The following is a 26295-nucleotide window of genomic DNA, read 5'->3' on the forward strand; positions in this document are numbered from 1 at the left end:
TGTGTCTCTTATTGACTTGCAGACACGATGAAGACGAGGTGAAGGTTATTGAAGTTATTTTTATTTATATTAGACTCTTGAGTGTAAAAGGATGCCATTCAAAAGGAGCATTGATAACCATACAAACTCAATTCAAGGGTTAACAAGGTCAGTTGGCAAGGACGGGGGATTCAATGAAATCTCCAACATACCATACCATATATACACAAAACATCTTGGAGAGATCTCAGAAACCCGATGCTATACATAGTTATTATTGCTAGTTACGGTAGGGCTACTGCAGCACCAGTAGCAAGAATCATATTGCTATGTACCTGCTGTCATTTGCATGGGATTTGTAGTTCTCCACTCTCAAGACTTGAGTGGCAGTTGTAGTTCTCCGTTCAATCATTAAAACAGGGTCTTGGTAGCCCTCGAGTTTTTTTTTCTTTCTTTAAGAGCAAAGGTTGATGATTATTCAGATATTATAGACAGTGAGATATACAGAATACCATAAGGTAATACAAGGAAAATACAGAATTGCCACCTATAAAAAGTAATAATAAAAAAAAATGATACCAAGTGAAGGAACTGCATAACCATTCACAGAAAAAAATGTGTCGTGTTGCTACGTGCCAGTGCTTTTCTACAACAATATTTATATAAAAACTTAAAAATAAATCGGTGGTACTGATACATTTAAGAATATAAAACTACAACGTAGTAACGTCAATACCATTCTGACTTGCCTCACCACTGTTCACAGTTTACACAGAGTTTGGACAGACAAGGGGAAAGAATTTAGACCAAGTGGACTTGGTTCATAGCATTGCACAACCATCTTACCAGCATTATCACTGCCGTGTATATCAACAGTCCATGTAGACCTGTATCTTTTAAGTGCTTCTAATAATAATAATATCAGTGGTACTGACGTTACGCACTTTGAATTCACACCTAGCATTCATTGTATTTAGATTAGTTTTTCTTTTTCATTTCAGTAAAGTGTCCATTCATATGAAAACTAAACATTTTTTTTTCTATACATTTCCTAACAAAAAAATAATAATCAACGTGAATACAGGTTCCGCGAATGGGCAGGATTGGGGTGTGATTGACTTCCCCCGTAACCAGTCAGCATGCTGGGAGAGTACTGCGCGTCCAGAACAGACGGTTCAACAGAGGAGAGGTTGAGATGGTCCAAAGGTGTTTGAGAGAGATAGAAAGAGAAGAGAAGAACATTTATTATTCATGTCCAGTTCAACTGATCAGGAGCAGCTGAGAGCTCGTTTTCCCACCATCTGACCGACGGGCTTCAATGCATTTCTGCAGAATTTTTGATTTTTCTAATGAAACTCAAAAGGAGAGGTAAAGGTACTGCGCTGTGTACTCCTTCCTCAAAAGTAATTGGTTAGAGCCAGTTAAGAAGACTGTAATGCAAATAAAACAACTCAAGGTCCACTTACTAGCTGGGGGGGATCGCAACTCCAGAGGAAGACCATGATATGCAACTGAAAGCTGCAAAAAAATCTAGTGAGGGGACCTTTTCTTCTTTTCTCCTTTTGTCAAACTACTGTTTCTGTGTTCAAGAGTGAACTAGGAACAATAAGTAACGGTCCTGAATTTTATTTGTAAAGACCTCTTACTAGCTTTTTCTTAAGCTTGCAGCTGGATCTTATGGTCTTCCTCAGTGGATGGAGTTTGATAAGTTAGGTCAGAACTTTGTACATCACATCGCATGGTCATCCACAGAAGAAGACCATGAGATATGAATGAAAGCCTTGGAAAACAGCTAGTAAGGGGACCTTGAGTTGTGATTTTTTCTTTCTTCTCTTATCAAACTAGTGTTTCTAAGGCCAAGAATGAATGAAAATGGTCAGATAGTGAGGGAAAAACAGGAAGAGCTCTCAGATTGAAGTTAGTAACCAAGAGTTATGAACAAGTTCATTAGTAACAGAGAAAATGATCTTTCATATTTTTGCACGTGTTGAACAAAAAGGCCAGCCTACAGGGGTCCTGCGAGGTCGAAGCCTCGCCACCATGTTAGTCCGTTTGCTACTGATTATTGAAGCGAGCGTGTGCACTAGGAGCAGCGATAAAATGGCACAGATTGCGATGGCGTCACAAGTACAGAGGAACTCACAGAGGGGGGTGGGGACTGCCTGTCAGTCAAGGGGAGGCTCTCATAGCCAGGGTTGCCATTGGAGGAAACGTTTGGAGTCCTGTATAGAGATAGAAAGAGACAACAAGGACAGAAGAGAGAGGGAAGAGGAGGAATGGAAGGATGAAGAAGAGAGGGAAACAGGGGTGAGACACGTTGAGAAAGACAGAGGGGACGGGGGGGGCCGCGGGGTGACGGGACCCAAGGACAAGGTAACAGGAAAGAAGGAGAAAGAGCGGTTAGAAATATAGTGCGGAAAAACACAGCACTCAGTATAACTATGAGGTATTAGTACTGCTGGCACCCAGCATCAGGCATACAGACCACTCCTGACTGATGATGCACTGCAGGATTTATACAATAATCTGCAATTACATGCATTTAGAGCTGGGGTGTGACTCACCAGTCCCATTTCAGCTGTAATGTTGTTTTCCTAATGAATCTGTTTATCTGCACGATAAACCCCAGAAAGCTTTTAAAGCAATCCCGAGCAGATTCCATTTAAGAGGAGTGGACTGTATTTTTAGCGCTAGCTGAGTTCCTGAGCCTTGACAGTTCAGTTTGGTTTAGACAGCATCCTCATCCGTATTTTTGTGTTAATATTAGATATGGGAGCAGTCAAGATGATCAGCTGGCGTTAGAATAGGAAGTCAAATAGTCCACGATTAGGCTTCTTAGAGCGCTAACTAAAGCTTAGAAACACCAGTGAGGGAGAAAGGGAAGAAACATAAAAAAGATGAGAAAACTGAGAGCGAGAGCCAGAGAGGAAGCAGGAGGTGTGATGAAGACAGAAGCAGCAGGGACAGATCCAGAGATTTGGACACCACAGTGAGGAGACAGATGAGAGTGATGCAGCAGGGTGTTTGGGCGGGGGTGGGGTTGGGGTCTGGGGGTTACCTATAGTGAACCTGAGCCTCACATCGGACCGGAGTTTTTACGAGCGCTGCCTCGTCAATGACATCCTCCCCCCAACACAGCAGTAGTCTTACTGCTGTTTAGGAGACAGGACGCCATTTGAGACAAGATCTGTGAAATGAGCGAGCGGCCTACGTCGTCTGTCCGGAAACACTCGACAGACGGATAGACAGACACACAGACAGACAGACAGACCTCTGGAGTTGTGTCTGTTTCTCTGCCTACACTGTAGTCCATATTGACCTGTCTGTGTGTCTGTCTGCAATGCATGTGCTGAACCTGACAGCTCTGTGGAGTTGGACTAATCCTAGAGAAGAAGTGTGTGAACCTAGCTGACTACGCTGCACTTCCACTACTCTTTTGTGACATCTGTGTGTGTGTGACTGTATCTTCATGTCTTCACCAGAGAGACTATGTGTCTGCAAACAATGTCTCAGTCAGTCTCTATGTGTTGTTTGCTGGGTGCATCCTGGACTTTTTACAATCCCTGACCTGTATAAAAGTTGCCCAGAGATACAGACCTCGACACAGAAACACAAGCCGGGTGCCAAAACTGTATCTAAGAGCAACCTCCTCCTCCTTATGTAACATCTGGGGCGTTCTGTCTGTCTGTCTGTCTTTGTGTCTGTGTGTCTGTGTTACTCACGGGAGGGGCGGCGCGCTAGAAAAGGGGGGTGTCCACCCGGCCCCCGGGTAATTATAGAAGGGGGCCATGGCCCCTCGCTGAGACCCCGAGGCCGTCTGTCTACGTGCCTGATGGGAGGTGAAGGGGTCCTCACTCTCGCTGTCCGAGTCTTCGTACTCCTCTGATTCACTGTTGTCGTCCATGAAAGAGAGACAGAGGGACACGTGTGAGCAGAGACGATGACCACCACTGTGTCTTTATTAAACCGTTTGTTATAGTTCCACCATCAGTTTACATCAATATTTGTTTTTATTGAAAGACTTCTTACAAGACAGATCCAGTTGATCTCTTGGTTATGATTAAGTAAGAGTAATATTTAAAGAAAGAAAGGTATTAGATGGTATAAATGACTTAATTATTCACACAACTCCTAAACTAACAGCACCAATCACACGCTTCATAATCCTGCTGTCGTGAGACTCAAAGAGGCTTCTTTGTCACAGACTTCAGCAAATCTGGAACAAATCTCTCTCAGCAGATCCGACAAACTCCTGAAGACCAAACTCAGTTAAAACCAGTTCACAAACAATAAATTTAATTCACTTTGAAGTGGACTGGGGAGAGCCAAACCTCCAGCTATTATTGGTCATTTTTTAATGTGATGCTGTTTGGCTAAATTTGAACCAACTCCCTCAAATGCACTCCAATATTTTTCCACGTTGCATGCCAGGCAGCATCATATGGCATGCAGAACCTCCAACATTTTGCAATCATTATCTGATTGAGGACCGTTTGCACATATTTTTTCATGACTGAAGGAGCAGAGGAGTACATCTCCTCCCCGGTGCTGTGGGACAAGATGGATTTAGTTCTTTTCTTTTCAATTTAGGTTGGCTCCCACCATCACGCTCTTTTGCTGCTTTTGGCAGTGGTTATGCAAAAAACTCACAGAGTATGAAGCGGTGCAAGTTCATGAAAATAACAATGACCTGCATGTCCTTAATTCTATTAGAAATAGACAGAAACAACTGCAGAGTGTACAGTATTCCTGTGCACACTGGTGTCAAAAGTACAGATACTTTTGAAAAAAAGGTCAACTGATTCAACTTTTATTAAAGTAAAAGTAATGAAATTTACTTAAAAATGAACTTGTTTTTATACTTATTATTATTATTATTATTATTATTATTTTTCTGCAGATTTCTGGACTTTGAATGGGAGCAGCTGTAATGCAAGCAATTTCCCCTCGGGGATCAATAAAGTATTTCTGATTCTGATTCTGATTAAAGTATAAAAGAAAACAGTTTCCCTCTGAGGGACATTTCTAAGAGCTATTTCTGTGCAAAGCTAACCAAACTTCAAGTCATATTAATATAATTCAAAGACTCAAAGGTAGAATCAGGATTTGTCCGAGCTGTTTCCTAAACGCACTCATTCCCAGGACTTCAAATACCGACATTTTGGGAGAATAAAATACAGACAGAGGTTGAAATCAGTCTTGTGATGTTACAATAATCAATAATTCACCACAAATGCATTAAAACTAAAAGTAACAAGCCTGTCTTGAAAATGTAGGGAGTAGAAAGTACAGATATATGTGTTCAAATATAGGGAGTAAAAGTAAAACTTTGTCAGAAAAATAGATACTCAAGTAAAGCGCAGATACCTGATAAATCTACTTAAGTACAGTAACACAGTATTTGTACTTCCTTCCGTCTATGCACGACACATTTACTCCCCCTCTCTCACCTGGGGAAGCTCCTCCAGGCACCAGGCAGAGAGCAGAGGATGGCAGTGAAGGCCAGCGCAGAGAGGAATGAGTAAAGGGAGAGGTAGAGCAGTCCCTCCATCCCGTCATAGCAAAGGCCTTTCAAAGAGTCAATGTAGTCCTGGAAGAAAATAATGATAAATACATCAATGAAAACGAAGAAGCTCTCGAGTACAGCTCCCGTCTTCGTTGCACTGCACCTTCAGTTACCTTATTCAGGCCTCGGCAGTTCAGCAGTGCCACCAGCTGATGAAAGTTGCCCTCTGTGGAGTTGAGTATCTGCTGAACCTCCCTGAGTGATTTCTGCGATGAAGAAAAGCTGCGTCAACTTAGAGAAATTGCTGTAAAGGTGACGGAAAATGTGTTTTTCTTAAGCTGCGAGAACATACCTCAGCTTTGGGGAACTGTGTGAGGGCATTTCTTTCCAGGCTGGAGAGGTGTGTGTGAATGTTGGACAGTGCCCTCTGTGACTGGGTCAGCAGCTGAAGCCAACATATCAAGTGTGTTAAGAGCTTTTATGTGCATTATGCTCAAATATACCATTAACATGCTGAGAGTGTAGCTTTTTATCCGCAGAGCATATCATTTCAGGACAGGACGTGCAGCAACAGCTGTGCATCCCGTCCTCTAAATATTTGTCCTTAACCAGCCTGGAACAAGTCAGGCATACAATCTGCTCACATACCTAAACGCCTGCAATGTTATACACATAAGACATGTGACTGAAAGAGGTCACATTACCTGCTGGAACGGACTGTTCATGCGCCTGCTGCAGGTCAGGTAATAATCCAACACATCTGAATGGCCGACAAAACACCAGCGCACAGCAGATCAGTGCACAATAGAAAAGATGTGGGAACATTTAACTGTCATTATATGAGATTGTGCTGACACAGCTGGGAGGTAAATCAACGCAGAAATGGAAAAAACAACCAGTACTTTCAGAAGTGTTGCTTGCACAGAGGTGGGGGTGGGGGGGGGGGCAGGTTGGTACTGTACCTGAGCTGGTGCCGGTGTTGAAGTGGGTGGAGTTGAGGACAAACGTGTTTGGATCTGAGCAGAAGTCACTGAGGGCCTGGCGACGCAGCGAGAGTGACAGGGAGAGTGAGAAAGGATGACAGCAGGAGAGGAGAGGAGAGGAGGCGAAAGGGGGAGGGCAAGAGAAAGCGATCACAAGGGAAAAGTTAGTAGACACACTGACCGACTGACATACTTTACCTCCTCAGATATCTGACAGCTGCTCACAAAACAGCCGCAAATATCGATCTGCCGGCATCACACGCTGACCTGGATACCCCTGACACCGGGTTTTCTTTCCATGAGCTCATCACTCACATCCTCCCCCTGTGTTAACCTCTCTCTCCATATCACCTCTATGCATTACCTTACACATCCTGGCCTATTTCTGAGTCAGTACACCCACAGACACACTCAGCATGAGATCGCCCCGCCAGAAGAGGGAGTGAGAGCCACACAGAGAGCCCCAGCGCCTGACGGGGGGAAAAAAGCGGCGACCCGGGACAGAATAAAGTGGGCATGTCCACAGCTGGCCCTTTGTTTCCCTGTCAGTGACCAGGGACAGAGCGGCTCTGTGTGGACCCGCAGGCTTTGGGACATCTCCCGCCAGCTCCACATGACACTGGAGCTCTTAAAGCACGCAGCAGTGCAGAAAAACAGCCACTATTTACCCTCTTCACACACCCCCGGGCCAGACCGAAACAGTCTCCCCTTCAGAGAGCGGACTGAGAACGGGCAGTCCCTCTGTTTGAGACGTTAAAACTTTCCCCTTTTGATTTGTTCTTCATAAATGTCACTGCCTCCGACAGACACAGCACACTGGTGTTGTTGTCGTGTTTAGCACAGCCGAGCGTTGTCCAGCAGCATGTTGGTGAATTTGACTTTCACAGGACTTCGCTCACACTTCCACCTCCTCGCCCGCTCAGACTGAAGCCTCGAGGGGCCGAGGTACAGTAACAGCCTCGAGCCTCGCGCTGCTTACCTCCCTCTCTCCCTCTCTCCCTCTCCCTCTCCCTCTCTCCCCCTCCCTCTCTCTCTCCCTCTCTCCCCCTCCCTCTCTCTCTCTCCATCACTCACTCCAGCTCGCTCGCTCTCTTAAACTGATCTGGAGATGCACTCTCCCCGCTCCTCCTCTCCCCTCCTCGCTCTCGCTGAAAGCACTTCTCTTCATCTCCCGTCTTTACTTCTCCGAGCCAAACGCCCACACACTCGCAAACACACTTACACGAAAAAAAAAAACACGCACTTTGATGCACAAACACACTTTGTTCACAAATGCGCTTGTGCACACGCATTGAATCTTTAATCTCTGCCCCATTTTTCTGTTTCGTTTTGGTCCCCTGCCATGACTGCAGCGTTCCCTAGGAGGCAGGTCTTTTCACGGTTTAGCACAATGGGCACAGAAATCACACGCACACACACACACACACACACACACACACACACACACACACACACACACATGCACAGCTTTAGCCTGCCATCAGGGCACGGCCTCCTATAGCTCTCTTCCCTCAGCTGTGGCCAGCCAATCCCTCCATGACAGTCCCATTCACTTCCTATCCCTCCCCCCCTCCCTCCAGAGCAGTTTTCTGGGTCTACTCACCACTACAGTGGCCGTCTCCAGGCCCAGGGAGCCCCAGCTCAGGAAGAGAGCCAGCCAGGCCAGCACGGTCATCCTGTGGGGGAACAGCACAAACTCAGCCAAGAGGACACCCTGACCATCAATACGGCGTTGTATGGTTTCTGTCTAAAGATACAAGTGTGTGTGTGTGTGTGTGTGTGTGTGTGTGTGTGCTCACAGGATGAGCAGCCAGCGGGCTTGCTTGGCCAGGCCCAGCAGGATGAACAGACACACTATGAGGTCGAGCAGCAGCAACAACACGTATGATAACCACCTGTGAAAGAGAAAAACACACAGAGATAAACAGTTAGACACAACAAAAACGTTACTCAAGGTCCGCTTAGAAGTCATGATAGCCTTTTACATTACAGCTTGATGATAACATGGTAATAGTTTGATAATAAGGAGGTTATAATTAGGTAAGAGCATTTAATTACCAAAGTAATAACCAGGTAATAGCTTGGTATCAACAACAAGTATATCTGGGTAATATTATTATATTTTATTAATTGATGATCAAACTATTTATTACCATCTTCTATTTATTATAGATTAATTTATTCCACTGAACTCAATTTAGCACATTTCATTTTATTCTATTTTATTCTTATTAAATTATTACTACTATTCTTGTGTCTACATGTTACTGTATGTTTTAGTACGTGTGCAAGGCAAGCTGTTCAAACAAAGTGCCTCTGGTGGGATTAATAAAGTTGTCTGAATCTGAATCTGGATCAGAAATGGATTTTTTTCAGGTGATACCAATAACTTATAATTCCCTGCCTGAAAAGGCCAATACCAATAATTTCACGCGTATTTTAAAAAGAAGTTCCTGACCTGTAGTTTACGACACCTGGGGCTAAGCTGTAGTGAGCAAAGATGGATGATTTAATATTGCATAGCTCTAATAAGATGTTATTGTGTTAAAACTCAGAAGTTTTGCCTCTTCTTGGAACATGTATTGCAAATTACAGTCATCTTTCTCTAGAACTGCTAAAACAAAAAAACAACACACCCACACCAGTGACGACATGTTTGACTTTAATGTGCAGCTCTCCCCAAGGGCATCATGAGTGTGAGAGCAGGGTTGTTGTCCTTCTCAACAACTTTAAAAGTGCCTAACTATCTATCTATCTATCTATCTATCTATCTATCTATCTATCTATGTATATCTACACATATACCCGCTGTCATTACCAAGCTATTACGTGGTTATTACACCATTAGTGAGGGATATTGGATATATGGTTGGATATATTCACAAAACACGAAATAAAAATTCAGATATGTCACAGAATGAACAATCAAATCAAACACTAAAATGTCTCTAGCTAATGATGAGGTTGTACTTTGTTATGAATAACTTCTTTTTTAACTTTATAATCAAAATAACATACCACTAACATCATGTTATTCCTGAGCTGTGATGTGAAGTGTTACCCAACTTTTTCCACAGCTTTCAACTACACTCCACAGTTTACATTTATTTTTGATCATATTATGATATAAGTGGGTACAACACTTTCACTACTGTTGTTTGTTCTACATAAAGAGGAGCAGCTGAGTACAACACATGGGGCTGTTTGTCGTTATCATAGTCCAACAGCTACTTCGAGCTCTACTTTCTAGTTTCTACTTTGATTTTTCACCATATCTATTGTGTTTTGAAGAGGTTGGAAATCTACAGCGTTTCTTTCATCACACTCAGACTTTTCCACCTGACCTGGGATTAAAACTTGCTATTTTTTTTCTCTCCACTGTTCCCAGAATTAAAACTGCTGAGGAAAGTAATAAGATTCTGGTAAGACGGCTGATCTGGGATATCGCTTTCGAACCGGGAAAAGATGACACGTGTGTCATCTTTCTCTGAAACTTTATCAACAAAAAAACAAAAAAACACACCCACACCAGTGACGACATGTTTGACTTTAATGCGCGGCTCTCCCCAAGTGCAGCAGCATGTCGTCATGAGTGTGAGAGCAGGGTTCAACAACCCTTCTTCTTCTCCTCTGTTTTTATTGGTGGATCGCAAAACAACTTTAAGTGCCAACCACCATCTACTGTATCAAAGTGTGTAGACACTAAACTAGTTTAGATTTGTATCATCGGCTCCAATTTCATCATTGACCAATAACCAATAACATTAATGACCAATTTCTATATATACATAAATTGTGCATCCGTAGTAATAAAGGGGCAAAAACAAAGGCTAATAATGAGAGAAGACATTTAAAGATAGCAACGAGTCTAATATTACCCAGATATACCCACTGTCATTACCAAGCTATTATGTGGTTATTACACTATTAGTGAGGGATATTGGATATATGGTTGCATATATGTATGTGCATGTACATAAAAAGGAGCAGCTGAGTACAAGACATTGGGCTGTTTATCGTTATCATAGTCCAACAGCTACTTCGAGCTCTACTTTCTAGTTTCTACTCTGATTTTTCACCATATCTCTTGTGTTTCTGAAGATCTACAGCGTTTCTTTCATCACACTCAGACTTTTCCACCTGACCTGGGATTAAAACTTGCTATTTTTTTTTTCTCCACTGTTCCCAGAATTAAAACTGCTGAGGAGAGTAATAAGATTCTGGTAAGACGGCTGATCTGGGATATCGCTTTCAAACCGGGAAAAGATAAGACATGTGTCTGTGAATGTACAAGACAAAGCAGAGACAAGACTCCACTGTTGTGAAGTTAGGATGAACCTTACCTAACCTCCAACTGTTTAAGGCCGGAGATAAATCACATCTGTTGTGTCTGCTGCGTGCGGTTTGTTAATGGGAGAAAGCACTTGCGTATTGCTTTTACGATGGGAATTATTTATCAGCACTTTAATATAGCTATGTACTTTTATTAATCAATTAAATTGTGTTCATTGTGGAATACTGGATATAAAAGCATCCTATCGACCCATTATGCTTAAGAACATTTCTCCGTTGTATTACCTCAACAAACGCAGCCATCTTAATAAACATTCAACATTTATGAAGTGCTGGTGAGGAGAGTTTCTTCAGCCTCTTGTAACACTGGCAGCAGAGGACATAAACGGATAAATCCTACTGGATCCAGGCTCCAACGCACACAAAATGGTAGCTGTAAAGTGGTTACCTGGCTGTATTTGTATCGTATATTTGTATATGTGTGTTTTGTCTATAACTCTGTTGTCCTTGGAGAAGCGTCGATGTGAACTGCCATTTTTAGCACGGTTTCCTTCTGTTTTTGTTTAGCTAAGGGAGTTCGGTTTAGTGAAAGTCTTTTTGTTTCTTTATTTTTCTGTTTAGGGCTGAGGTGGTTTTAAATCGGGGAGATTTTGTTTGTTATGTTGGCCTTTGTTCACCGTAAAGTCAAGCTGCACTTGTAAATAGCTCGCTCACTGTATAAAGTAATAAACTGTTCACACTCCCGTCCTTATGTTGCTTTACTTCTCGCTCTAATTCCCATAAACAACTACTCCAGGACAGATTGTGTTAATTAACACCTGATGCTTCTGCTGAACAGGATGTAAATTGTGAATATGTTTCTGGCCACGATGTTAAACCCATTAGGAAACTGACAGATCGGTATTAGCAACAATGAGTTTTGTAAATGGGAGGAACAAGAATTCAGGTTGTTTTACGGGCAGAAAAGATAAGAATGAAGTTTGCACCATCTATTTAATGGGAAATTGCTAGAGCAGGATTATGAACAGATTTACTGTTGCTTCCCAGAAAGCTGACTTTCACTGCCAATGTTTACTGCAGTTGGTGAGGCAAGAGATATAACTTTATCTGTGATTCTGAGAGGAAATGTGGATGTTTCTGTTTGAATGTAGTTACTCCAAACTAATTTTCATTCATAGGAAAAGGTATAAATATCTATTCTTGTCAGATCTAAGATGAATTCATATAATATCACAGTAAACTTTATTTTATATGTCCATAGTTATGTCGGTTGGGACTAATTATGGGTACATCGCCTCACATATATGCCAGATCTGGATCGCCATACCCTTCGGGCCCCCACGTGTCATTGCTCACTTCTGTTTTAAAACCTTCTGATATCTGTGCTTTTTTAAATCAAAATATGTGGACACATATTTTTTGCTAATTATCTAGTGTGGCATGTCCTCTCCACGTCACCATGGTGGAGAGGAGGTCGTGTGGCGTAGCCTCGGACTGCTCTGTCTGTTTTATATAATCTACTATTGAGATCTGTCTACTGAGAGGGATCCTTCCATGTTTTTCCCTGCTACAAGGTTGTTGTTTCTTTAATTTTTGGAAAAGGAAGTTTTCCTCACTCAAATCAAGGGTCTAAGGGCAGAGGGTGCTGTTCACTGTACAGATTATGAAGCCAGATTATGCTTTTGGGCTATAGAAATATCATTTCTATCAGTTTGAAAGAACTGCTCCACTTAAACCCAAGAAAATATTGCATTAATAATGCATTATTAATTAATGACTCTATGAATTTTAGAGATGTTGAAAGTTTAAAACGCATGTTCAGAAGAAAAATGAAGCACCGTCTCTATTTTGTTCTCAACAGGGAAATACTTGAAAACTTACAACTTCCACCAGGGAGGTTATGTTTTCGCCCCTGTCTGTTTGTCAGCAGGATTACACAAAAACTACTGAACGGATTTCCACAAAACTTGGATGGAGGATGAGTCACGGCCCAGAATAGATCCAATTATATTTTGGCGAGGATCCGAATAAAGGGACGGATCAAGGATTTTTTTCCTAACTTCCTCTCACATTGCGGGATAGGGCGAAACAAATGACACTGAATCAGCATGTGTATTGGATTCTGGGACCATATATACATGATACACACCCCTAAAATGCCTGTGTGAACAGATACAGGCAACGCTTACTGTCATCTACTAAAAATCATCCAAAACATAAAACAATTTCCAGTGTGTGTTTGATTTAAATTCAACATGTCATCAATCTCGACTGCAGCCTCACCTGTAGTCCTCATTGACCATCAGTGTGTTGGCCGCCCAGCCAGGTGAGAAGGGGTTGGGCATCAGGCCGCTGGTCGGCACCACTGTAGGAGCCACAGAGGGAGGGACTGGGGTCAGAGGTATGATGGACGCACCGCTGATACTACTGTCATTCCCCAGGCTGAAGTCCACACTGGACCGAGCCAGGGAGATGGAGGAGAGGAGGTTGACCACATTGTCAGATAACCTCCGGCAGTTCCGCGTCGACACCAGGAAGGGTTTACTGCCGGTAAATAGCTCCTCCATGGAGGTCAGAGGGCCAGAGACAGACAGCTGCAGCCCGGCGATTGTGTCTGAAATCTGCAGAGGGAGGACGGAAGAATGTGAGGGGAGTTAAGTGGGACGGAAACCACAAAGTAGAGATGATAATGCTCATAAAATTGTGGTAGGCTTTGATCGTCTGTGTAATGGACATCGAGAAGTGAAGATGGGGATTTTGGTGCCTCAGTCTGCTAATGCATGTCCCTCATAATCTATAACACAAGTAAAAGTAGCCCACAAAACATTTCTGGAGCTACACAGCAAAACAGTGTTACAGCATTCTCCTAAACAACTGAAGTACAAGGGGCCTTGTTTTAAAATGGAAATAAAGGATGAAACGCGTCATCCACACACTTTGTCTTTACTTGTATTCCTAGCTAAAAGCTAAAAGTGTTAGCCGACACCCTGTCTGAGGTGGGCGCATGAGCTCAACCGCACGTTGAGGGTGTAAATAACATCTCGGGGCTTGCGGAAGACTTGGATTACGCCGGACGAGCTGCATGAAGTCCTTTTATGTTCGTTACATTTTTTAAGAAGTCCCCATCCACTTCAGCTGTTTAGGAGAATGCTGCAATGCTGTTTTGCTGTGAAACTCCAGAAATGTTTTGTGGACTACGAGTCCTCACCTGACTTTACATCGATATCCAGTATTTCTTATCGGATGAGTAGATAACGATTGTATTCTCATTTATCCTTTAAAGAAAAGATAGTTCTCATCTCTCGTCGCCGGCCACCAACCCAAAGCATCAGTGTTTGACTGGGAGTGAGACTCAAAAAAATCATCTATGTTACATACTGCAGTTTTAATATTGACATTAGTTCATATAAATCACTTTAATCTGCCATCTTTAGTTTTTAAAAAGATTTTGTCTGCATTTCTCCGACCATGCATGTGATAATTCATGTGGTCACTTGAACAAATGCTCTTTTCACATTTCTGTAAGCAGGACTAAGTTGCTTTTTAATGCTTCTTATTCTTTTATTCTTTCTAGTGTTTGTCCACTGACACAGTGTCTAATGCTGTTGCTTCATGAGGGTCAGATTAGATATCATACTCTAATTTAATGACCTGATAAGTTAGTTTCTTCGATATGAATGAGCTGGGCTGTGATTTCCCCACTCATTCACAGGTCATTGATCCAGATGTATATCATCACCTATATTACTGTAGTTTCCCTGACCTGCATCCTCTACAGTAGAGGGAGGACATTTGGCAGTCTGACACATAAACCGCTGTCTGACCACAGGGAAGTCGATGACACAGAAGTTTGTATCTGATTTTCTTTCTCTCTCTCTGCACACCACATCCTCTCTCTCTCTCTCCCACACACAAACACACACACACACACACACACACACACACACACATGCACATAACAGCGTGAAGCGGGCCAGATATTCTGCATGACAGTTTACTTGCGGAGAGCAGCACTCACCAGCAGATCGATGGAAGCTAGCGTATAATTGGCTGTGAGAAGAGACGAGGTCAACTGATACATCCCATCATTAGCCTCGCTGTTGCCATAGAAACCGATGCCTATGGCAACACTGCAAAAGGGGGGGGAAAAGAAGACATGAAAACATTGTGGGTGGGTGTGCTGTGTGTGTGAGGGGGGGGGGGATAGCAGAACAGATAGCAGAGGCATAACTGTAATGTTTAATTCAGTGTGTATGTACATTTTAAATTAATGTGACACAAGGAGATAGAGCTGAAGAGGATGGGATGTGTGCGCTCTGGATGAGCATACCATCAGTGGAGCGCAGGGGAAGGAATAAACAGATGATGGGGGGAAAAAGCTGACTCTTAGCACTCAACGGTTAAGCTTCTGCGAGGAAAATATTCGAAATGTTAAACATAGCGACGTGTTTACACATCTTTCTGTTATTCAAATATTCAGATTAAGGCTCGGGCCAGATGTTCGTCAAATCCCCTCAAACCCGAGAGGAATGGTATGACCCAATCTCCCACAAAGTATGTGACCCAGATTAGAAAGCAGGGGGGAAAAGGAGGAATGTGTGTCTGCGTCTGTGTGTGCTTTGCATTTCAAGCTGCCAAATGTGAACGGCCGTCTAATGCAGCTGCATTTCAAATGACTGTTTCTGTGACCAAAGGCCACCATCTGGAGGAAAGGGTGTCACATGAAATATTTTCAAGAGGTAAACTGCCTTTTTTTTCCATCCAGTCTAGTGCAGAAAAGCTCATATGTCGAGCATCAGCGAAGGAGACGAGTGGATCACATTACATTACGCTCCATAAGGGGGAGACATGAACCACATCAACCTACAGCCTCTATATGATGACATCATTATGACAGCCAGAATCAGATCTCCAGTACATTATGTCCTGTGATATAACAGCAGTGCATATAAACGTGCTGAGAGAGGACTGGAATATAATAACAAGCACAGCTGAGTTGTGTTATAATTTTATTACAGCACACAGCTGGGCCTGTAGCTTCACATTAAAAAAGGCAGCTGAGCTTCCCGTCACTGACTCGTGCTGTACAAGAGCGTGCAGGACGGAAGTCAAGCAGCATCTTATTTAACGTACAGCACAATGTCCTGACTGGATGACTGCGTGGTCACCAGATCTGAAGGGAACACCGGTGGGTAAATGACTGTGCTGTAGGTGGGCGGGCTGACACACATAAAGACGGTGAAATCCACACACACAGACTGAAAAAACACAGTGCTGTCACAGGCCCATGGTCAAGAAACAGCAATGCAACATGACCATCAGCTGTCACACAGGCCTGTTTTCCTCTGCAGTGACTGTGGTGACTGTGGTGACTGTGTGAGAGACTAAAAAGCACATGACGATGGAGAGGGTGACAGCTTGTGACTCACAGCCTTGTTGATGTTCTGCCTAAAAGGCTGTGGTGTGAAGTAATTTAGTACTTTTGTTTAAGTGTTATACAGCACTACACTCAGAGTGTAATATTGTACTTTTTACTGCATTTATCTGACTATAGTTACTACTGTAATTACTTTTCAGTTCAAGGTTTCACCGAAGAAACACAAGATAAGCACATGAAATACAAAGTATCAAGATTAATCCAGTGGTTCCCAGTCTTTACCAGCCGACAGCGGGTCTGTGTGTGCCACCATGATATAATAGCGTAAGTTCCTGGAGACACCTATTGTGGCGGGAACTACCACAGAAGCGGTTTTGAGTTCTCTGGCAGGAGAATATATGTCTGTCTGTCTGTTTGAGGACAGATTTTGTCAGATAGCGTCACAACTGCAGCCATGAAACTTTACAGAAGTGTAGCTGAGATCAAAATGAAGGCATGAGTTTGTAGGGGCGCAGTAAATTAGACATCTTCTGTATATATTTTTATTATTATTATTATTATTATTATTATTATTAACATTTCTTCTATTCTAGTACTTTTTATGTTCTTTATGTTATTATTTGTCCCTCATGTTTCACTACAAAATAACATGCAGACTGGAAGGCAAAGGACACATTTCATTGTTTCTTTAATTATGATAATAATTGCTTTGACTTGATTTGAGTACTGATGTAGTAAGTAGCAGCATAGCAGTGCAGTGGTTAGCACTGTTGCCTCACAGCATCACGGTCCTGGATTTGAATCCCGGCTGAACCTGCGTGGGATCACCCATACTTTTGATCGTTTACACGATCAAAACATGTATATTAGATTAACTCTCCAGTGCCTTGAGCCTTGTTGGAGTTGGTCCCCGGGCGCCGTGCGCTGGCTGCCCACTGCTCATCAGGGATGCATTAGATGCAGAGATGGAGTTACACTACGTTGTCTGACTGTTAGTGATAAATAAAGACTCTTCTTCTGATGACTACCGAGTAATCATAGTTCTGAACATGATGTGTCCCATTAAAAGATGGCTTTGTCACATTGTCACATTTAAGATCAATGAGTTGTTAGCAGTGTAAAAGTTTTAAAGAGTTTACTTTAAACTTCAAACAAGATTCATTTAAAGGAATAGTCCAACATTTTGGAAATTAAGCCCATTTACATCATTGCGTGTCTGTACAGTAAAGTACAGCTAGTCCGGCTCTATTCATAAGTAAAAAACGAGCTAAGCTCACTGGCTAATGACGACAGCTACCCTACAGACATGAGTTGCATCTGGGCGCTCCAGTAGCTCACTTGGTAGAGCCCCACGTACAGTGGCCCAGGGTTCGAAAGTGACCTGTGACCTCTCTCATCCCATTTCCTGTCTCTTCACTTCACTTGTCACTGTTCTATCCAAGAAAGCCATGAAAAAGGCCAAAATAATAGTGATAATAAATCATAAATAAATCGATTCACAAAAAAAGCACATTTTGCGTATCAGAGGTTTGTTTTGACCCCTCTGATTTATCTTGTGACCCACTGAAGGGGGCTGACCCTTCGGTTGGGAACCACTGGACTAAACTAGGTAAACTTTAAGCAGCTGCAACAGCATCAGTATGAACGGTCTAATAATGAATGGTTGAAGGAGTATTCTGATCTTTTTCTTTAAAATACAACAATAAGACAATAATATACTACAAGTTAAAGTCCTGCACTCAAGTATCATTATAGTAAACTTTGTGTGTCAAAAGTAAAAGGGCTCATTATAAGAAGAGATCAGCAAAATAACTACTTCTTAATACTAAGAAGTACTTACTAATTACTAATACTTCAATTTAGCTGATTATACTTTTGTACTCTAAATTACATAAATGCAGGACTTTTACGTGTACTGGAGTATTTCTACAGTGTCGCAGTGGTACTTTTACTCGAGTGAAGAAGTAAAAACTATTTCCTCCACTGATAAAAGGCGACTTGTGTGCGTCGCCATAAAATGTACGAGCTTTGTAGGTGACAATGACGACTGCGTCCTACTCCTCACCAGCACAGCGTGACAGCTGCCACCGCCACCCACGTGACACAGCAGATGCCCCGCCCCTTCTTCCCGCTGTAACCGTGACCCGTGCTGCCATCTTCATCCTCCTCCTCCTCCTCTGATCCCTCGCTCCGGTCACCACGGTGACAGCAGCAGTAGTGTATGAGGAAGGAGAGAACCACCAAGAGGGAGATAACGAGAGCGATGGCCGATAAACTGGACAGAACCAGCAGAGTCTGAAAGGAGGAAGAGGAGGGGAGGATGAGTCAGTGGATGTGAGAAATGGCACTTTAATTCCATTTTTACAGGAGGGTTAAAATACCAACTAATCCTGTTAAATTCAATAGCTTGTCATATAGTCCTGCCCCCATTAGCAGCAGGAGACGGTGATTAAAAAAGTGAGAATATAACTTGGAAAAAGTCAAGGATACAGATCGACACTACGTGCAAAACTACATTAACAAAAAGACGAATTTAACGCAATTAATTTGAGGTGCTTCTTGACCACTTATACTCATTTCAAAGGCTTTGCCCCATCAATCCCTGATCTGTATATTAATATCACTAAGCCATATCGGACTTTGATCAGGCTCCATGTCATAAAGTCAGCATTACTGAAATGCATTTCCCTCCCGACACATATCTACAGTATTATCCTTCATCCATCTGCCCGTCTGTCACTCCCCGTTCCTCCACCTTCTCTCCATCTCACCTCCTGTTCTCCGAAGCCCCTCCTCTACCCCATCGCCCCACTCCACCCATCCCTCTTTCCCCACGCTCTCACTCTCTTTTTTCTCTCCCCCACTCTCCCCTCGCTTTCTTTCTATCCACACCACTGAATCTCTATTAATAATCTGTGACCTACTTAAATACATTCACTGCCACTCTCTCTCACTCCCACTCTCATCTCTCCCTCTCCCTCCATGCCCGGTCCTCTGTTCAGCAACCTCCTCGCATTACTCATTCCCTCTCTCATTCTCTCTCTCACTCGGAGCACTTTCAGTCTCTTTTGTCTTTCTGTTCTGCAGGATAATTTGCGTCCCCGTCCCCGTCCCCCCCCCCCTTCCTCTTTTTGTACCGCAGAGAAGTCACAAACACGCACTGAGACACTGCTAGCTGGAGCGTTTTGTATGAGCCTGTTGGAGGAGAAGGATGAAACCTTTTGCAATGTTGCAGCAGAAACTGCACAGTTCAGTCAGGAGCGTGCAGACAATAGCAGCTGTGGAAACCTGCTGGAGGAGTCGCACCATGTTGAATCTCGCGCACTATCCTGGAACCAAATGGTGTTAAATATCTCTACTTTGCATGCACAGAGGCAGAGGTGTAAGTGGCAGTTAAAAAAAAGCATTGGCGCATCTAAAGCAAGGTGGGAGAAGATTAGATATGAGCTCAGGGGCTCTTGGAGGGGTCGTACCTCCAATAATCAGGTCGATAAATTGGCATGAAAATGAGTTTTAAAGGACTGTCATCACAGCTCTGCAGATTGCTGTTACATTAGAGGATTCAAGGGGCAGTTATACAGTCACTTAATACATCTGTACATATGTGGAGCAACAGGGCTGCAGTCATTATGCAACACGGCCCCTCAGCTTGGACAGTTACAGTCGAGCATGTGGTTACAGTGTGCGGCAGGTGTCTGTTACCTGCTGGTACTCCCAGCTGTCGGGGACAAAGATGTTGTCCTTCATCTGCATGGTGAGGTCCAGCCGGGGGAGGGCGTGACACATTCTCACCCACAGCGAAGGGGTATAGCTGGGCACCGTTGTCATGGCAGCCATTTTCTACTGCCACTGGTCCCCTCCTCCACCCTGCAGGGAGGGAGGGAGGGAGGAGAGAGGGGTCAGAGCAACCAGGATGTGAAGTAAGAACAGCAGTAGGGGAGGAAAGAGGGTAAGGAGGGGTGAAGGACTTCCTGAGCCCCGTGGCTGAGCTGAGTGGACAGAGAGGTCACGGAGAGCGCTTCAGCATCCTTGTTCCTGCTCCATCCGGGGACGAGGTAGACAATTTATGAGTGGTGATCACCTGAGAGAAGTCAGGGTCACCATGTCAGACGTAGTTACTTGAAATGAGGTCTCAAGAGTGTAAATCAGTGCGCACACATCAGTCAGAGAGGAGGTCGAAGTGTGTTGTTCTAGTTTTTGTTTCACTGATTTTGGATCTGTTCCTGACGGCAACATTAAGAGAACGATTTACATACAAGTACCAATAAATCAAATAGCTGTCATTTGTCACATACATTCATATCATTATCGGCTTACGTGTTATTATTTTTTGAGACATAATTCAAACCACAGTCTTCTTTCAATGAGCTTGTGATGTGTTAAGAGCTCAAACAGTTTGTCAGTTATTTGATTAGTCCGGCGATCTACTGGAAATTCAAACAAATTAAAGGTCCAGTGTGTAGGATTTAATGTGGATTGTAACAAACGAAATTAGAGCCCAACAAACCCAGTGTATTTGTTGTCTGATATGACCTGATATGAATTTTTTTTTTTTTTGCAGAAAAAGATGCTGGGGATCATTTTTAATGATTAAATTGACAGTAAAGTTTACCGTTTCAGTACACTGATGTCATTTTGGACAATAAAGTTTATTGTTGAACTGTAAAATATAATGCCTATAGTGTTTGATAACCACATTTGAGGGATCATTGTAAAAAAATTGTATATTGGGCAATATATTGATATTTAGAGTCGGCCTCAAAAATCGAATACCGGTCAGGCTCTGAACGAAATACCTCTATTTCTACCCTGTCCTACAGTTGCCACTAAAAACTCGGCTATAGTCACTTCTGTAGTAACACCGCAGTGCAACATGGTGGACTCCACCGCAGAGGACCGGCTCCCTCTGTAGATACAAAAGGCTAATATAAGGGTCTGGAAAACACAATAATTCTTTGTTTCAGGTGATTATACACTAATTATGAATATTATATTACATTTATACAAATAGGCCCCCCTAAATCCTACACACTAGAGCTTTCAGTATTTTAGGCTGCATGTTTGTAGTGTTGTTTTCCTTTTAAATGATATCTTTGAGTATAATGAAAACTGCTATATAAATAAAATGTAGAATTATTATTATTATTAGTGGTTCCAGCGCTCAAAAGATTTTTTTATTATCTAAAATTGAATATCTTTGGAATTTGAACTATTTCAAGATGTAACTTTGGGCTCTATTTACCATTTTTTGACATTTCATAGCATAAACAACTATTCAGTGATCAAAGAAATAATCAACAGATTGAACAGAAAGAATAATCATTAGTTGCACCCAGGGGGGTTTTGGCCTCAACACAGGCAGATTACATGACTGTATATAACAAATGATTGTTATTCACAGACCTCTCTCTCTTCACCTTATAAAAGAGGATATGCTATAGGAGCAGCGTGGATTATATAGGGGATATATGAGGTCTTTGAAGAAGTCTTCCTGCAGGAGAACACACACTGTAAAGGCATCAAGAAGACCACTGAACAAAGAGTGATGTATATGAGTCCATCATCAGCCACCGTTTGGTGTTGCTAAAGCCGGCCAAGGGGGAGAAAGTAGGGTAAATACAAAGGGCAAATCCGGTTAGCCAAAACATACAGTGCAATCCTCATTACAATGACGGACCAGAGGGGGAACAGAGGGGCAAGACAAGAGCCTGGTAGGCCTCTGATACCGGCTGCCCAGATTAAGAGACCATCAGAGCTTTACTGTTTAAGAAAGGAGCGTTTTAAGACAGCTCAGACACGTTGACAACAACAGCACTGATGCTTAAACACAAAGAGTTATACAGCTGAGCTCAATGCTGATATTACACACAGATACAGCTCTTCTTTTGAATCAAACAGGATCCAGTAATGTCTCTGAATTAAAGGTTTGTGCTGGATTGTATTGTCTTTTACTGCAGCTGTTATTTACTCAATACAACTTTCAATAAGCACAGTATTCCCCTATCCCCATTGATTCACGCTGACTATCCACTGCACAGAATTGTGATAAATACTGATACTACTAATGATAAAAGGTTAGATTTAGCCACACGCCCAGACAATTGTCCCCCCATTCAGATTTGGGGCAGTTATGGTCCAGAACAAGTTAACAGCTCGCCCAGAGGCCAGACAGGGTCTGCTCTAAGCCCATTACAATAAGCCTGTTCACCTTAATGGTCCCAGCAGCCCAACTGTCACAAATCGAATCATTGCCAACACCCCATTTCCCTTATTAAAACTGCACTGAACATGATGGTTCACACGCTGGGAGAGCTGCATCCATCCACCACATCAGCACTGTAAACAGACTGCGTGTGCGGTTATATTCACGATCATCTATCTCGAGCGAAATCATTAGATTAAATGAGGTATATGAGGACATTTATCAGACTTTGGAGAGGATAAAAGCGTAATAATCACGATGAGGGAATAGCTCCACAATCAAAGGAGAATCAAGTCTACTTGTTGTGCGATCACCACCAATAAAGTGGGTCAATATAGAGAAGCATCTCCTTTGATATATGACAATACAGCACAAGCAGATCACACCACATGAAATCCACTATCAAACAGTTAAAGATATGGACTATGACAGCAGGTTATGTGTCTTACTGTAATATCTGACAATGATGGCAGACACCAGGTCAAAGTTCAGATAGGATCCTCCCACAACCCAGAAAGTTATTGAGGCAACCTAATGAGGTGCTGATGGACGTGAGGGGGGGAGAGGGGTTCACAGTCCAGGAGCAGCAGTTACTCAGCAAGTGTCACAGATAGGAAGCCTCAAGTTGACGTGATGTCCCCTGCCAGCTTGTTATCATGCGTCTTACCATTGCATAACTGAAGCCAAATAAATTTGATTTTTGAGCTCAGTCGGCGGAGGGAAGAAGATGAGGAAGAAAAAAAAACGGGAGAGACAAGGAGAGAGATGGCACCGACTCTCACCCAACCGTGAGCTCTTAAGGAAAAAAAAAAAAAAAAAGACAAGACGGGGGGGATTTCAGTCTGCACGGAGCTCAGACGACACCGAGAATAAAATCAGTTGCATGATATGAGACTCCATGATGTCTGAATGTAAAGAAAAGGGCCATTTTGTGAGGCGGCTAATGAGAGCAAGGCTGAGGCATCTCTGTCAGCTGGGTTTAGGATCATCTTTAGCACAGGAGACTCATCTCCACCTTCATCTTTTTTTTACGACAGTGCAACTCTCTTGATCAGCGGATGTAATTAGTGTCAGCCCTTTCTGCAGCTGAAATGATGCACATTTCCAATTTGCCACATAAAATCCGCTATGATTCACATTACAGTCCGAGCAGTCGTCCAACAGCCTCTTAACAACAACCTTAACGACTGTAATTTATGAGGAAGCGTTACAGCCTCGTGACACACTACATCAGCCAGGAGAAATTAATTAACAGCTCTGTGAAGTTACCTTCAGTCTAGAATACCCTCAATTAAAATTCAATTTTCCCTTCACGTTCAACTGCAAAATTAATGCCCAGCTCCAACAATGAGCCTTCAAAGTGTGTGCAGCTGACCGAAGGTAAGTGAGTGCAGCTCATAGTCAGTAAGTCAGAGCGAATCAGTGCTCTGATGTGTGCACAGAGTCCAGCATGACAAGTTGATGGTGACAAAATGCTTCCACACTACTGACCGAATCGACAAATCCCCACAGAGCAAAGAAATATCATCTTCGTGCAGGTCAAACAAACTGTGCAAAAGCATTTACAGAAAATGTGGGAAATAATTGGATGCAATCAAACCATTACAGCATCATCTGATCATTCACTTCTCCTGCAAATGGGAGAGGATTCCTCCATTAGGTTTAATATCTGATAAGCATGAATCCATTTTTTGGCTGTAATGGTTTCATGAGCATCCATTAAGCGTTTTTGAAAAAGGTATCAGGGCTCCACATAAGCATAAGCATATTATATTTCACTTGATTGGTGATTAATCTCTGCAAGCACATCAATAATGAAAGCATCATCGAGAGGAGAGAGAGAAGATCAGTATCTTACCTCTGTCGGTCGCGTTGGGAGGTTTCTCTCTCCTTCTGTGTCTTCTCTCCGCCGGTGTCCGTGAAATATTTACTCACTCAAAGAGGTATACTGCCAGCCATCAACGCTTGATGCTCTTGAAAAAACATCATCCTGAAAAAATGGCTTAGAGACATGCCAAAAATATGTCAAAAATAAGGGAAGGGAAAGGGAGGGGGGGAAAAAATAAGCCAATAAGTCTTGCAGGTATTGAAATATTAAATAGCCAATAATTGTATGGTTGTCTGGTGACAGTGGAGAGGTGCTTGTGTTGATGGATGGGAGAGGAGCTCTCAGTGAGAGCGAGCGTGCGAGAGAGAGAGAGAGACAGAGAGAGAGAGAGCGAGAGAGAGAGACAGAGAGAGAGAGGGATTAAGATTGAGGAGACACCCCTAAGGGACCCTTTATCGTTGCAATGTAGCCCGTCGTAGCTTAACGCCCAAGCGACTTCACAACAAGCCTGCAACACGATATTGCCCAAAGATAATTAATCTGTTAACGGGGATTAGCGGGGGTCTAACCCCTCACTCACTTCATCCTGAGATACCAGAGGCACACTCCTACTGCCGACCCCCACCTACATCCACGCTCACTCCCATCAACCTGACCAATCTCTGCCCAGACTACCACACTGAACCTTGACCAGATTACCGAGAGAAAGAGAAAAAAAGCTGCCATCCACTAAATAATAGTGAAAAGAAGTTGTTGGTTTTTTTTAAATCCACTCACATGTTGGATGCAGAAATGGTGAACTCCTGCCTGACAGCTCAGTTAGGCTGCGACGTATCAAGGGCTAATGTGAGGAACATTAAATTGGAGTAAGAGAGGCATATAAGCACGCATAGATGAATAAGGGGAGGGGGAGATGCAGGGAAAGGCAACATAAAATAGTGAGGAGGGGGAAAAAAAGTGGGTTCCCAGGGAGTGATGCTGAGAGAAAGAGGAGGGAGGGAGAGAGATGGAGTGAACAATGAACAGAGAGAGAAGGGGGTAAAGCGGCATGCAATGGATTTTTTAGGCAAAACCAGTTTTCAGTGGAGGCTGCAGAGCAGCGTTAACACTGATTCAGTGACACGGAGGCTGGAGGAGAACGTGGATGTGATGAGAGGGTGCTGATGGAGATGATGCTCTGTGGGTGATTTGGCTGAGGGATAATGCAAATTGGAAGATATAATGGCAAGAAAAGAGTAGAAAGAGTGTGGTGTTTGTCTGCCATTGGTGAAAGGGGGGCAGAAGCGAGCCAGCAAAGAGGGAGGGGGCGGCGTTAGTTTTTCTGTGTCACTGAAAAGAGAGTGGGGGAAGGGAGGCAGGGAGATAATGCGAGCGAGGGAGCAAACAGTAGAGAGCCACAGAGCATACTCACTGACTCATATAGCCTATGTATAGTGTGTATGTGTGTGTGTATCTGGGAGGAAGACAGAAAATTATATTATGTATGCAAGAGTTGTTCGGGGAGCGTTTACGCAGCCTGCGAGTGTCTGTATGTTAAACCACAGCAATCCATCCAGGCCATCCATCACTGCGCTGATAAAATATCACCACTCACATTGTTTAAAATAACCAATTCAATATTTAATGTCCTTGATAATCTAGTGCTTATAATTCATTGTAAAAGCATACAAAGCCATCGTTCTTGTGGAACACAGTCCATACATTATTAAACAGATGGTATAAATCGCAGAATTATGAGCTGCAGAATACAACCACTTTGGATAATTTGTGGCTGTAAAGAAAACATAATCTTTTCCCCTCATAGACAATTTATGTCTCATACATATGCTCTTATGGCAAGTGCATTATGTCCCGTCTGTTAAGATAAAACAGGAGATATCAAAGTAGAGCATACCCAAAGTACAGTCGGGCCTGTGTGGAAAAAATTAGCCCTGATCACCTTGTTTGGCCCACGAAGATAATAAACAGAGAAAATAAAACTACTTAACTACTTAATATTATTTCATATTACAAGAAAGGAGTTGGTGAAAAACCTTACGACTACTCAAATGTGTGTAAAGGCAGGTTTGACACAGGATGTATCTCCAGCAGGCGATGTTTACAGTAGCTGTGTTCAAGTGGACAATA

General features: G+C 42.9%; 1 protein-coding gene across 3 annotated transcripts; it reads right to left on the minus strand.

Annotated features, from left to right (window-relative positions):
* Positions 1–39: 39 nt before the first annotated feature.
* ttyh1 (tweety family member 1) lies at positions 40–25012 on the minus strand. 3 transcript variants are annotated; one of them, XM_084358602.1, is made up of 15 exons: positions 24199–25012; positions 19841–20005; positions 18204–18433; positions 14780–14891; positions 13045–13382; positions 8268–8363; positions 8072–8144; positions 6448–6523; positions 6190–6245; positions 5838–5930; positions 5659–5751; positions 5430–5569; positions 3702–3869; positions 2123–2201; positions 40–1132 (listed from the first exon to the last, which is right to left on the minus strand). In XM_084358602.1, exons 2-15 carry the CDS (start codon positions 19973–19975, stop codon positions 1049–1051), a joined length of 1773 nt encoding a protein of 590 aa, XP_084214728.1. In that variant the 5' UTR covers positions 19976–20005; positions 24199–25012; the 3' UTR covers positions 40–1048. The 3 variants fall into 3 exon arrangements, with proteins under 3 accessions (XP_084214728.1, XP_084214730.1, XP_084214729.1); XM_084358604.1 differs by having other exon boundaries at positions 3809–3869; positions 24199–24990; XM_084358603.1 differs by lacking the exon at positions 2123–2201 and having other exon boundaries at positions 3809–3869; positions 24199–24998.
* Between the last annotated feature and the right edge of the window lie 1283 nt (positions 25013–26295).

The sequence above is a fragment of the Pagrus pagrus genome (assembly GCF_965226575.1).
Source record: "Pagrus pagrus genome assembly, chromosome: 7".
In the NCBI taxonomy this organism is placed as follows: domain Eukaryota; kingdom Metazoa; phylum Chordata; class Actinopteri; order Spariformes; family Sparidae; genus Pagrus; species Pagrus pagrus.